At 32.3% G+C, this 15,735-nt stretch overlaps 1 protein-coding gene across 1 annotated transcript; it reads right to left on the bottom strand.

The window, feature by feature from the left end:
* Positions 1 to 622: 622 nt before the first annotated feature.
* Positions 623 to 2,205, bottom strand: LOC112028061 (metalloendoproteinase 4-MMP). The gene has a single exon (XM_024060714.2). It carries the CDS (start codon positions 1,841 to 1,843, stop codon positions 764 to 766), a length of 1,080 nt encoding a protein of 359 aa, XP_023916482.1. The 5' UTR covers positions 1,844 to 2,205; the 3' UTR covers positions 623 to 763.
* Positions 2,206 to 15,735: the final 13,530 nt, after the last annotated feature.

The raw sequence follows: 15,735 nt of genomic DNA, 5'->3' as shown, positions 1-15,735 counted from the left end.
AGTTATGGGTTTCACAAATCAATATTGGATAAAAAAATATTTACCACTCATAATTGCACAATTAACAAGTTATGAAATTAGGTGTATCTTTAAAATTATTCATATCTCACTTTTTTTTTTTTTTTTTTGAAGTGTATAGTTTTTGGCTGTTAGAGAAGGAAAATTTATTTTCGCATGTGGATCTCAAATAACTAAATGCAATGCAACCCCTTCTTTGGGGAGGCTTCCTTGGAGGAAAACTTGAATCTGATTTGTATGTCAGATATTGTACAATTTTATACCTTGAATATTAAGTGATACTTTAGTTCAATCCCTGTATGAGGTTAGGTATATGCTTTGCAATGCCAATGAATTGCCACATTGGGTAGGAGTCTCAGCCCGAACCACTAGAAGATTTTCAAATTTCATTGGCCTCTCCTCTCATGCCGACTTTTAAACATTAACCTTTACGCTTTCCCCCTTTTTGAGGGTATATGTGTCTCTCTGTTGATTTGTTGTGATGTCCCAGCCTCCCCAGGTCCACAAAAATCTATATCTTTTAGGTTTTTATATCAATATTATCATATTTACATAAGCACATGCCTCTCATGAAAATAAAATCTTAAACCACAAACATATAGTATAAAAAGAAAGAATTTTCGGTTGTTTCTAAGCTTTCTTTTGACTTTTGAGTGTGATATACAATTTTACAAAGCATAAAAATGTGTAAAATTCACCTACAAGTATAAGGTAAAAAAAAAAAAAAAAAAAGTAAAAAATAGGTTCATGTATGCAAAAACAATAATAAAAATACCATTGTCAAGGAAATTGTCCAACTAGAGAATGTTCTCTCTAGGCCAATGGCCGCATGATTAGAAGAATTTTCAGACTCCAACAAAGAGCTAAACTTGAAATTTGGGTTTGACCCGTATAGAGCTTGAACTCCCTCCACGTCGTCTATCTTGAGGTCCACCTTCTTTGTCCTAGGACTCAAGCTTGGGTACATAACAGCTTGCTTGACCGAAGAATGAGCCAAACCAAGTACATGCCCAATCTCATGGGTAGCCACTGATTCCAAATCAACGGCCACTTTTGACTTGACCGTATTGAAATCAACGGCCCAAGTCTCCGCTTCATCAAGGTGGAGCCTCCCATTTTGTGGCGAGAAAGCATGAGCTAAAACTCCCAACACCCCATCAAACGGCTCTCCGTCCCCGTGATCGCCCCGGTAAAACCCGATTCGGATATCGGCCGATAAGTAGTTCCCGGTCTCTGTAAAATTCACCGGAATAACCGACGCCCACCGCGAAAAGGCTCGCCCGAAAACCATCCGAATTTCCGATGAGCTGAGGTAATCAATCATGTCATCCGGCGAGAAAGCGTATGTTAGAGTCATCGGCGTCGAGTTGACCCAGCGGGGCTCGCCGGAAAAGTAGGCGTAGCGACGTGTGGTGTGGAAGCCATGGGAGGTGTTGGTGACACTGTCACTCATGCCACACCTCGGTGACATGATAGAGGATATGGTATCGGTGTCGAGCTTTCCCGAGAGGGGCAGGCCGAGATTCTTCTGGTAAAGAATAACGGCCGATTCGAATTGGGCGTCGAAGGTGTCGGTGAAGTTCGTGTCGTTGGAGGATATCGGGAGATAACCGAAACGGTTGAAGTAAGTCTTGAGTTCGGACATGCCGCTGACGTGGCTTCCCTTCCCGGCGTCTAGGAATTTCATGAACTCGTGCCACGTGGCGTTGTGGGAAGCGACGGTTACGACAGTTGATTTGTCTGGTAGGATTCTGGCGGGAAAGCAAGGGCGGGAAAGAGAGAGGAGGAAGGAGAAGAAGATGAAGTGACTGAGAAACGGAAACATAGTTTATTTTTTTTGGGGGATTTGGAGCTTTGAATTTGCGGGAAAGAAAGAAAAAGATCTTATGATTGAAAATTTTTTTATTGTATAAATAAATAAATATTTATAAAAAAATTAAATAGGAATTATTGGAGCTTGGCTTAGACTATATGGGAGTGAACCACAAGAAAATGATGGGAAAGTTAAGAAGATTCTGCCGTGCGAGCCTTTTCAAAGGCGATTCTGACTTTGTTGGTGCCATGGTGGGTTAACCACTGAATCTGTCTTTATTAATCTTAATTTTCTTCATTTGTTTTTTTGTTTTTTTTTGTTTTTGGGTTAGTAAATGACATATGAATGAATATGGGCATCAGTGTTGTATTAATATGTCTCTCTTATTTTTAAAGTGGAAACATGAGGGACACGTTTAAAAATTAGTAATAAGCTAGGTTTGATTTGTTCAAGTTTAGTTGAAGCCGCTAACTCTGTTGGTTGGCCAAATTTGTTGATTTAATGATTTTAGCATCATCTTCTTAAATCGTTTTCTAGGGAGGGTTTATTACTTTTATTTTATTAGTTATTGTAGAAGACCCTTGTTCATGTTAGGCACACATTCACGCAATGTTTGAACCAATCTTAGATAGCTAAACCATTCTTTTCTTTTTTTTTGGGGGTTTACAATAAATGGATTATAGGAATTCAAACCTAGAGTCTTTCTAGAGAGAAAATTGAGTAACACCATTTACTTATCATTGGAGAGGATGTTGTTCCTGTGATACAACCGCATAATTACGAATAGCTACTTTTCATCTATAAGGGCAGGAAGAGAAGATATGGAAATTTGTGGTGGTTTGTTCAGCCAAATTTTTTTTTATTACTACTAGTACTTACGTATGGGATAGTACATGAATATCCCCTATAAGAAATAACATCCGCGTTTCCATTTAAACGACCAATTTCCAAAGTCAGATGTAAAATTGGAATAAAAAAGTAACCTGGATATTCTTGTGTTCAATTATTAGTATATGTAAGATTATTTTGGGTTAAATTATTAATTTAATCTTTTAATTATTGAGAAAGTAATGCCTCAAAAAATTATTGAGATTTGAGAAAGTGTTTATTTTCTAGAAATTATTTTTATTGGTTAAGCCAAATAAGTTAAATAAGTGGAAAATAAACTTTCCCAAACGAAAATATCCTAAGTTAGTCCCATAACTATCAATGGCTAAGGTAAGATGAGAACATATAACATAAGGTAATAATATTCCCTCAAAAAAAAAAAAAAACATAAGGTAATAATAATAGTAAACCGTTTACCTAGGCTTTCAACGCAATAATTAAAGGACAAAGTTTCTCCAAAAAAAAAAAAAAAAACAGTTTAGATACAAACTTGATTGTAAAGTCAATAACTACAATTTGACTCAATATTTTTTTATTATATTGGATGTGAATTTTGATAAATTCACTGTTGATAATATTTTTGGCTTATATCTTCAATGCTTACAAAATTTTCAGAAGATAAAAAATCAATAATTATATCATTAAACAAAAGCTTAAATTTTAAGATTTTTGTAATATAAAACTATGAAATAAGCTTATGGATCAAATAGTAAATAACTTCCAATTAGCATGAAATTTGAGATACGTATTAAGAACATAAAGATCATTCAATCCAACGATTAGATTTTCAAAATATATAGTTATGTTAAATTTTTTTAGTGGAATTCATAACCATTGACTAAAATCAAAGTAAACTTTATCCGTAATAAAATTAGGACAAAATTTATGTACAATACCTTAGGTGCAGTTCCTTAGGTTTCTCTCTTAAAATTATGACATGTGATACTTAATTAAAAATAAAGTTCTATCCCATGAAAAAAAAAATCCATATGGCAGAATCTTAAGAAAAGAACTTAACGAATAGCATCTAAATACTATACCTAAGTCTTGCCCATAAAATTATATCCTAAGTATTTGTTATAATTTTTTTAATAGAAAAAATGTGTTGTTATGCGTGCATTGATTTGTATTGCTTGTGTGTATCTGTATCTTCTTCTCCATAAGCAGTCTAAAGGATTTGCATTAAGTTCAAGGATGAAACTAGGATTATCTTTAATTTCGGAGTCAAAGCATGAATAACAATTTCTTTTTCAGTATATATTTTTTATTAAAAGATTGAAAATTTATTTTCTTTTGGTAAATGACACTAACTTCTCTTGAAATTTATCAAAATAAAATTTCCTCTCTAATGTTTCTACAAATGACACTCTCTCTTTGAGGTTTCTAAAAATATAATATATAAGTCAATGCCTAATTATGGACGAAATGTTAGTCACTTCCCTTGAGATTTTTACAAATAAATTGATATTTTAAAAACTATATATATATATATATATGGGTTCGAGTTACACATGGTGTAACTTTACAAGACTTACACCTGTGAACCATTGATTACTATTAGAGCTAAAGATCAAAAAACACTTATAGTAGTATCATTATTACTCCCTAGAAATTAGTGATTTAGGCATTAACTATTCTTATTAAAGGAGAAAAAAAAAATCAAAGCATTAACTCTTTTTTTTTTTTTTTCTTCGTCCATATCATCATCATCTTCCTCTTGTCTCCATCATGAATGGTGTTTGGAACAATTTTGAAAATAACATCTCAAGTCTTTTCTTCTTCTTAGACTCGTTGTTGGAAAAAATTCTGAAAATAACTTTCAAGTCCTTTTCTTCTTGCTAGGCTTGCTATTGAAAGAATTCTGAATATAACATCTCTATATATAAACAAAATATTTTAGTCAAGATTCTCTCTTAAAGTTAATGAGAAAGTTTTTCTCATGGTTCCTCCACAAAGAAATTTCTTCAACAGAAAACGCGTCATCCGCTTAAAAAATCCTTTATAGTTACAAGACTATTATTAATGGTGGTAATGGAAATCCAAATTTAAGAAATATCTTTTCACTGCAATAGTTTTAGAGCACATGTTGTCTCCTCAGCGTCAACTATGAAATTACCTAGTAACACCAGATGAATAAACAAAAGAGAAGCTCAATCTGTGGCTACTTTTCCAACCCAACTATGAGAATTTTATGAATGGTGGAGGCCTGAAAGTATAGTGCAAAAAGAAAGACGAGGAAGAAGATGATGATATGGACGAGAAAAAATAATTAAAGCTTTTTTTTTTTTCCCTTTAATAAGAAGAATTAATGCCTAAATCACTAATTTCTAGGTAATAATAATGATACTACTATGAGTGTTTTTTGACCCTTAGATCTAATAGTAATCATTGGTTCACAAAAGATGTAACTCTTGTGAAGTTACACCAGGTGTAACTTAAACCCATCTTATATATATATATATATATATTGTTATTAATGAAGCAACACCGTAAGAGGATGTGGACACATATATGTTGCATTTATAAAAACCTTAATATGGATTGTCATTTACACAACATTTGAGGTGAATGTCATTTTGATGAGAAATTATTATATACTCTCAGAGTATCATAAATGCGTACTCGGTACTCCTTCCTCTCACATGAATGATGAATTTCACTAATTAAATTTATAATAGGACTCACCATTTATGTAAGATGGGAAAGTACGCATTTATGGTATTCCGGAAGTACTTAATAATTTTTCCATTTTAATAAACTCAAAGAAAGGATGTGTAATTTATCTAGTAAAAAAATTACAATTCATGAAGGGTCTGTTTGGATGCTGCTTATTTTGTTGAAAACTAAAACTTATTACTAAAAACACTGTAGCAAAATAATTTTTAAGTTATGAATAGTACCGTGGGACCCAGTATTTACCTAAAAATCCGCATTTAACGTGTTTGGCTGGGTCGTGAACAATGCCGTAGGACCCATCCGAAAACACAAAATGCAACTTCACTCCTAGGCAAATGCACGTGAATAAGAAATATATTAAATTCCATAATTTTAACATATGGTGTTTACTTCTAACAATAGTTCTTTATTATCAAATCAAAACACTAATTGATTTTTAGTGTAATCAGAAATTGAACTCCAAAATCTCTTATTTAACCATCAGAAATTTTACCAATTGTATTAACTGAAACCCAATTTTTATAGTTATTAATATATATTTTAGTTTTACTTTCAAACGTTTAAGGTATTAAGGTGTCCGTCTTCCAAGGTTTCGCTTTCAAGGCACAGTGAATTTATCTGGGTGACGCAATGCCACTATCTTGTTACGAATGATTTCTTTCATTGCCATTGCACAATGGCCAAGAGTCCTAATTCGCCTCCGTCACTTTCATTTGCTGCTTTCTTGTGACAACTTAGTGAAATGAAATTGTGATTTCAATCACTGTATATATCCAGCTACCTTTCTCAAGAAAGCTCCTTTTCAATACCTCATCACCTTGCCTCTCTAACTAGTTAGGCTATAGGATGCCAGAAGTGACTCTCTTATATAAACACTATCAGTTTAGGGAAATCTTTGGCATCTCTGTGGTGTGTGTTTATTAACTCTAGGCATAGATAGTTTCATGGAAGAGGACTACCCTGTCTTTTCCCATCAATCTAAATTTTCAGTTAAATTATATAAATTAAAAATAAAATAGAATAAAATTTGAATGGACCCAATTTTAAATACAACCTATTAAGCAAGTCTATGGATAAAGATGGGAAAAAAAAAATCAGACACGCTTCAGCATATGTCATATGGTTTCAAAATTCCAACTAATATGTATAGTTTATGCTTTATATTTATAGATATGGTTGACTCTATAACAATGATTAGAAAAAAAAACACGTGAATTTTGAATTTTATATGGTTTAATAGTGTTAAGAGTATATAGTTGGTTTCAGTTAATTCATTTGGTAAAATTTATTGTTATCGAAAAAGAGGTCTTGTTTGAACCCCTACTTATACCAAAGACCAATTAGAGTTTTAGTCTTATAAAAAAGATTAATTATGATAAACCGAATGTCATTGGTTAAAAAATGAAGTAGGAATAAAAAAAAATGGTGTTAAGGGTATATTTTTGAAGCATCAAGAAAAGGCCCAAGGCCTGCAGCCCATGAGAAATACAAATCAGTTTATGAATTTAGTCTAGCTTGGAACCACAAAGTTACGCAAAAAAAAAAAAAAACCGTTCACTCAGCCCATGGAATCCGTGTGGCTAAAGCATTAGAAAATAACCAAACTTGGACTCACAAGGTCCACCATTAATGAGCAAGTAATTTCGGCCAGGCCCAAGTTACTAATACCTTCATTCTAACCGTATGGAATAGCTACAAAATACAATTTCTCAAAATTCTGGGAACAAGGTAGGCAGTCCAACAAAATAAGAAAGGAAGATGAACAACTTCAACACGAAAAGAAATAGGTATGAATGGATGGGACATTATTAGCCGTACCGTAAAGGAAAATTATAAGATGGCAGAAAGTGTGTGTTGAGCAGTGTAGTAGGTTGTAGGTTCACTAACTCTAACAAAGGACTGGACAAATTATTACACTTATCGCCGTGGCAAATCTCATATTAATTTTTTTTTCAAGAAGGAATCTCATATTAATTTGGAAAGCCGAATGAAAATCTATTAAAGTATGAGGATGCCATTATAAATTGCACATCCCTAATGATAATGATAACATGGTAGACTTTCCCTTGCCTAGCTCAATCACTCGAGCTTCTGGCTCAAGTGGGAGTGATGGGGCCAATGATAAATTGCAAGGAAGTGATGGTGCACTTGTGCTTAGTGCATTTAGTCTAAATTATTGACCTTCCCATGAATTCCCCAACATTATGAACTTTTCTATGCCAATCCTAGTCCATAAACCATGCATTTTTCAAGATTATAAGTGGAAGTGGAAGTGGAAGTGGAAGTCTCACATAAAAGAAAAATGTTTAATTTCAATATTTGGTACTTAATCCTTCTCCTATATTTTACAATTCCCCTTAATTTTTCAAATATTTCAATTTAGTCCTCAATCTTTTAAATGCTTGTTTAAAAAAAAAAAAAAAAAGTCTCTCACATGTTCTTTTTAGAATAGTTGATATATTTTAAAAAATAGAAAATAAAAAGTTTTCACTTGAGCTTCACGTTAACATCAATACTTGATTTTAATATTTTTGCTTGTTATTTTAATATTTCTACTTGTCAAATCATACTTTTTGCCCGCGAGATGACAATATAAACCTATTTGACATACATTTAAAATATTAAGACTAAAATAAAATATTGGAAGCGTTAATGACCATTTTGAAATATGGGTAAATGTTTAAAACCAAATATGCAATTAAACCAAAGAAAAACAAAGAAATTAATGTAACATAGTTTGACCAAAACCTATAGGCTATAGGACTTAAGTTTTTGGAGTAAGTGTTGTCTCAATGCTTTATATTAAAAGTCTTTAATTGAAGTCTTTGTGTTATCTCTCTCAATAAGTTGTATTAGAGTTAACGATGTTGTTTGGCAAAGCTCATAATTTTTTATTTTTTATTTAGAAATTGATAAGAGAGAGACTTTATAAATGAACATAATAAACAAGACTCATAGCACGCACTTTGCACGTGCAATGATGCTTTTTTTTTTTTTTTGAGTTTAGTGTCATAATATTTAAAAGTAAGATAAAGATAGTGTCTTAATTCTTAAAATCTTTCTCTAAGTGTGTGTGTGTGTGTGTGTGTGTGTGTGTGTTTTTCTAATCAGAGTGAGATAGAGTTGATAAAAGTTTGAAATTTTGAATTTAAAATAAAAAGTGGTTTTTTTTATAGGAAAAAAAAGTAGTAATTCAAATTGTAGAAGATAAAGGAAAAATCCTACAACTTAGGAACTTTTTGAAAAATAGTAAATTACTCTTTTAACCAGTTTATGTTTTTAAATTTAAAATTATTTAACTAAAAAGTATGGGTATTTTAAAGAGTTTAAGAATTTGTGTGAGAATATTTTAGTATGCAAAATAATGAAACCCAAATAGAGAATCATGTTATCTATATATTCTATAAAACCGAAGTCTTTGATTTTCTATTGACTTCATAATATGCTGCTACATCAGCTTTACTAACTCCACAATTTTTCACATCATTATTATTATTATTATTATTTATAAAACTTGTACGTGCAAGTTAGATTTGTAAGACTATGTGAGAGAATGGATGATGCATCAAACAATACATTTAAGTATAAAGTATAAGAACAATAAAAATGAAAACTTTAATACTTTAACATCAAGAGAAATGGAAAGCATAACATAGAAAGTAAAGAAGGCATGGGAAAATATGTGGAAAACCCTTTGGAAGGGATGAAAAACTACAAGTGAGCAAGGGAAGAATGTCCCTTACTCTTTAGAGCTCTCTATTATGTGAAAATGAAAGCCTTTGTACAGAGGTGATATTCTTCCCAAAGAAAGCCTACACAAAATTTCTGCTATTTCTCTTGTTTTTCCCTAGGTTCTTGCCCTAATTGTTCAACAACATGTTCCTCTTATAGTACGAGGAATGTTGTGAGGTACATCAAGACAGGTGTCAAAACCTCATTCGCCCATTTCAAACCCTAATACAGCTACGGTACTATACTAAGGTTGGAGGAGAGAGAAAGCACGCCAATGTCAAGGTAGTGGAACAAAAGGTGGCCTTGCTACTACTTAGGGAGCAAACCTTGGACAAGGAAAGGGACATCAAGGATACTAGGAGTGATACAAGTGTCTTCAACAATGGTCCAACACAAGCTCAGTCAAGAAATGAATGAAAGGAATACTGTTAGAATATTCTTTCCTCCCCTTGTTTGGGAGTTTTAACAAAGGGAATGGAATGTCCATTCTCTTGTTTGGGAGTTTAAGTAAAAGGGAATGGAATTGTTAGAAGAGAACACTCATTCCTCCATTTTTCCTTAAAACTTCGAATTTTTGTTCCCCTCAAAATTGAGAGGAATGGGAGGGAATGGATTTAGGTTTAATGAAATTTTTGTTAAAACCCCTAAAATGCCCCTTTAATATCAGCCCTTTTTTTCTCAATCAGCCATAAAAAAAAAAATATATATATATATATATATATAAAATAAAATAAAAAGCTATCATTATATATATATATATATATATATATATATATATAATATAAAATAAAATAAAAAGCTATCATTCTTGCACGTTATTGCCTGTTCTCTGCAAAGTGAAGCTACTGCTATTCATCAAATTTTTGTGAGACACCATTGTTCGCTGGTGTTCTTTTTCTTTGTCTGCTGCAATTTTCGGTTAATGCTCACAAGTATGTCTTTCTTTTTCTTTTTCTTTATCTGCTAGTCATTTATATTGTCTCCAAAGAGTGATAGCTATGGTGTCTTTCAAGTCTCTAGGTGGGTCTTTCAAGTCTTATAAATGATAGCTATGGGGACCATGGATGAAAGAGTGACATATAAATGATAGTTGTTGCTATACGGTCAGATTCTTTGTTGCTAATTAATCACTTCCTGAACTTCTAGATGAATTGTGTTGCAAAATATAGTATATCACTTTCTGTAGTATAAATGTGGTGATGTAGGTTATAAAAATTACACAAAATTGAAGTAAAACTTTGTTCTTATGGATAGTTTCATAATTATATTGGTTATTCATCATACAATGTCATCACCAATGTTTTTATTTATTTTTAATGAAAAGTAGGACCTTACTGTCTTTGATTTGATATGAGGAATAGGACATGGTAGTCTATATGCTATTAGATTCTGAAAATAAGATTTGAACCATGAAATTGACATAATGGATAGATTTTGAAATGGAAAAACAAACTTCTCTTTTCATTTTGATATTGCTCTCTATCTTTTGATAATTAATATTAATATTTACAAAATATTTTATATGTGTTTTTTGTCCTATTAATTATAGCATGGGTAAGATATCAAAGAAGAATGGTAGAGATCCAAGTAAAGAAGTACAATGAAGTAGTGTTATGGATGATGCTTTAGTGGATGCTTTTTTACATCAAGTGATCATAGGTGGTAGAGTTAATGGAACTTTTACCTCTAAGACATATGATGACATAGTGAAAGAATTGGTTGAAAAATTTCACATGGAGATCAACAAGGATAAGGTGAAAAATCAACAAAAGACACTAAAGAAGAATTTTCATAAATGTGACATATTTAAAGATGGATTGAGTAGTTTTGGATGGAATGATTTTTTAAATATATGGACAACTGAACCAAAAGTTTGGGAGCCACTCATAGCGGTAAATTACCATTTATTGTGAGTTTAATTTGTATTACATAATTATATCTGTTGTATAACCATTTTTCTTAATTTGTAACAGTCTAAACCTGCGGCCAAGAAGTGGATGACAACACCTATGTCTAACTACTCTAAGATGGCACAACTTTGGGCTAAAGATAGAGCAAAAGGTGATCATGCTGAAACTACAAAAGAGAAACGTGCTAGGTATACTGCATCGACCACTATTGATGAGATTGATAATTTAGTATCTCAAAATGAAGTTTCTTTAGAGAACTTTGAAGTGGAAGATGATCAAAAGTCACCGGAAATTAATGTTGTATGTTCTCGAGTGTCATCACAAGATGCAATGTCTTCTAAAAGCAAGAAAAGATGATTGGCAAAAGATGATGAACTTGGGAATGTAATTTCCCAGTCATTTGATAATGTATCAATGGCAATTGATAGGGCAATTGAGGTTATGATAAAGTGTTTTTCAAAGTCATATAGAGCAGAAGTTCACGCAGCTTTAGGCGTATTAGACTTGGATCCAATATCAACGACTGAGGCCTACATATTTTTGATGGAAAATCCAACATATAAGGAGATGTTCTTTGGTTGCCTAGATCATGAGTGCAAATATGTCCTATTGACACTAATGTCTAGGCCTAAAAATTAAAAAGTATGGGATTTCTTGGCCAACTTTAGTTTTGGAATGGATTTTGTTTTGTTTTGGCAAGACTCATTACAAGAGTTTTTTAAAAAGATATTTGTTTGCATTTTTAGACAATATTTATTTTGTTGAAAATAAATATGTGATGCGTGAATTGCTTTACAACATTGAAATATACATAGCTTGATTTTTAGCTATAATAAATTTTTATTTTTCCATAAACTAGAATCATTTTTAATGTTCTTTAAAATGAGGGGTATAATAGTAATGTTATTATAAAATAATTTCATTCAATTCCTTCCAATGTCACTTCTAAATCATGTTACTTACATTCTATTCCATTCCTTTATTTTATAATATCCTAGCAAGATTTTTAAATTCCATTCCATTCATTTCCCTACTAAATCCATTCCATTCCTTTAATGATCATTGTATTCCCTTATAAACTCCCAAACGGACCCTAAGGGGTCACTATCTCCCTTTTGTGCAAGTGCTGGGCGTCCATGTTAGGTGCGAATCTCACTCTTCCCCAAGATGGTCATGTCGTTGGCACAGGCCAAATATCCTCTTCTTCAGCCAACGTTTCTTTTCCTTTGCTCAGAGCCATTCCACATGCATGCTCGGATCCAACCACGTCAGCATTCTCACATGCCTTAGCTGGTGTAATGTACAAAACTCTATTAGAATCTGAAACTGTTCAGCCACAAAAGACTACTACTCTCACTCTATTATTGAGAATTACAATCGAAAACAAAAACCCAACCATTCACTTCCCTTATAAGAACAATTTTAGCCTCTCTTCTCCAAGGATTTATTCAGCCACAGAGCCGATTATATTAAATAGTTCTCATCTATCATTCTCTCTCCAGTTTGATTGATCTACTTCTCATGAAATTCTCTCTCTCCGATTTTCTCTTACTCTTGTTTTTAAAGTTTGGGTTGCAGGGAATGATGATGATGTCAATTATTCAGTCCCACCGCCAATTGAATCCTAGCAGAGGGTGTGACTGTTGTCAATATAATCAATAAATTTATTGTTTTTGTGAGTTGTTGTTTTCCGTTAAGCATGGTTTTGCTTCTTTGCTTCTACATCCATTTTTTCTTGGATCAAATTCAAAATTTTAAATAGTAAAACTTCTCCTAAATTTAGTAGCGACTCCAGGAGTTATTTTTAGGATGGCCACTAAGAAACTTAAATTATATACAATTTAATAAGAAATAACTTGAATATATCAATATCAACAAAAAAAAAAAAGGTGAAAATACATGACGTGTTACCATTTTTTTCAACTAACAAAGACAAACAAAATGATTAATAAGATATAAAGTGAGAATTGGGAATGCTAAGATCAAAGAAATGAAGTAAGAGAATTGAAATAATAATAAAGAATAGAAAGAAAAACGTATGAAATCTGCTACAACTATGAGCTAAGTTGCTAAGAAAAGAAAAATTATTATCATTGCAAAGACAAAAAGAGCAAAACTGTCGGCACTATTAAGGAAAACTCATGAATACAATATATTTCTTGAAGGGGCCGAATTATTTTTGAAGTAATGCTACATTTACAACAATTTTTTTTTTTTTAAATCTTATATAATAATTCATTAATAGTAGTTTCAAAAGTAATGTCAATATTGGGCCCAAATTAAAAATAGTAATCGATTTCCGCTTATCACATCAAATTTCTTATGAAATTATTGTAAAAATGTTGTGAATGTAGCATTATTCTTATTTTTATTGAATAAAATTCTTATAATTCTCAAATTAGGGTGGTCAATATTTTTGTTACAGTGGTCAAAATAGATTAGTTTAGTATATACATATTTTTTGCAAGCATATATATATATATATATACAAAAAAAAAAATTTGGGAAGTCAGAGTGGTCTTATGACCACCCTGAGATACATGTAGAGCCACACTTGCCTAAATTATAACCCTACACACAGTCAACAACTTTGGCGTTTGTTTATTTTTTTTCATAAATGAGTATTCGGTCTATTGTAGGTGAGTCTTATGGTAACTTTTTTTCCCCTTTTTTGGTTTATTTAGAGAAGTCTCCTTCCCGGTGAAAGTTTGCTTAAGTAATTTTGGTAGCTCTATTTTTTTCTATTCCCCCCTTGGTGCATGCTACTATGTAACTGTATTGCATATTTGTGCCTTTATAAGAAAAAAATAGACTATATTGCAACTTTTGCATTGTTTAAATTTCTACCTCTAATTTCATAATTTAGGTTTGTATCTTGAAAAATAAATAACTAAACTTTTGAGAATCAAAAATAAATAAGGGAAATGTTTTACTACGTATTTGTATGCAACAATTGCCATATAATGGGTTATGTGGCAGCAAAAGAAAGTGACATGTATCTAAGGATTCACCTAGTCATGTGCATTGCACATGACCTTAAGACACATGTTGCTTTCTTTTTGTTGACACATAACCCATTATGCAGTAATTGCCGCATTCCCAATAAATAATTATTGATGTTATTTAATGGTACCCTAATTTTAGGTTAATTAATATAAGTATCAATTTCTTTCGAATTGTATGTACTTAGCCGGTTTTTGGACCAAGCTTTGCCCTTGAAATTAGGTTGTTTATGTGATTCATATTTGACAACATTTTTAATTGAAATTTCAGTCACAATAGGTTTGGTATAGGTTGGATTCACCTGATCATGTGCAATGCACATGACCCTTGGACACATGTTGCTTTCTTTTTGTTGACACATAACCTATTATGTAGCAATTGCTTCATTCCCAATAAATAATTATTGTCATTATTTAATGGTGCCCTGATTTTAGGTTAATTAATATAAGTATTTATCTCTTTTAACTTGTATGTTCTCAGCCGATTTGGACCAAGCTTTGCCCTTGAAATTTGGTTGTTTATGCGATTCATATTAGACAAAAGTTTTAGTTGAAATTTCATTCACAATAGGTTTGGAATAGATTGGATTATGCGTTCTTACGTAAATTTTTAGCCCATAGATATCCGATTTCGTTTAACAAGTCCTCTATCTCTTTGTCCAATTAGTTTTTGTATTATTTTAACTCTTTAATTTTGATTGTATTTCTTTTTGTTATTATTTATAATTAATATTTGAATAACTAACTTTGTATTTATTTCTAATTATATCTTTACCTCCCTTTATTAAGTATTGATTTGATTATCATTTGGTTTTAACTAATTGTAGTATTGAAAAAAAGTATTGTAGGGACTCAAATTGGATCGGACCCAGAATAGGGATGGGTTTCTATCCCAACAAGCCCAAACAATAAATTTTTAGAGAGTTGGTAAAAGAACTAGTTCCATTCGATAGAAAAGGTCATGAGCATTATGCAGCAAAGGATGCTTCAAACTAATCAAATGATAAAAACTCTCCTCGGCTAGGTCTTAGGGGATATCTTTCTGGGTTCTATGTTTTTTTCTCTTTTTTCCCCTCTTTCTAATGTCATCCATTTTCAGGTTATATACCACATTCCTCACCCCATTCTCACCGTACACATGTAGGTTCTATTCTGGGAACTCCTTTCTGTCCCATCCAGCACCTCCCGAAACCTTTGCTCAACAGCCATAAGGCTGCTTGGTTACTGTTCAGGTATCACCTCCACATTAATGTGGCCAGAGAGTTAGTTCGAAAGCATTTAATGTGGAAGTAGCAGCTTTAAAAGATATTTGTTATCTCTTCCGGTTCCTCCTTTGTTCTATATTCACTTTCCAGTTCTAATACAACTTTGCGGAGTACCCTAAATAGTGAGATAGTTACATCCACCTTGGACTATGGTATCGAAGGTGGATCTTATCCTCGGACGCGTTTTGGGCTGTTATATATGACTTCCATCCCTTTTTCTTATACTACTCACACAATATCTCTCTTTAACCATCCTCGGCCAAGCGAATGTCCTCGGACTGGGCTGTTGGGCCACAAGCCCATTTTCTACGATTTCCACATCATCTTTTTGGATAACTGGCCCCACAATAGCCCTTCAAAATCTCGTTTTTTGTCACCTCGAAAAAATGGAGATTTTGATATCTTGCCCTCACCCCTTTCGTGGACTCTCC

This window comes from Quercus suber, unplaced genomic scaffold (assembly GCF_002906115.3).
Source record: "Quercus suber isolate HL8 unplaced genomic scaffold, Cork oak 2.0 scaffold_142, whole genome shotgun sequence".
Taxonomy (NCBI): Eukaryota; Viridiplantae; Streptophyta; class Magnoliopsida; order Fagales; family Fagaceae; genus Quercus; species Quercus suber.
Note: the sequence above shows the minus strand (reverse complement) of the source record. Positions and strands in the feature narration are given on the sequence as shown.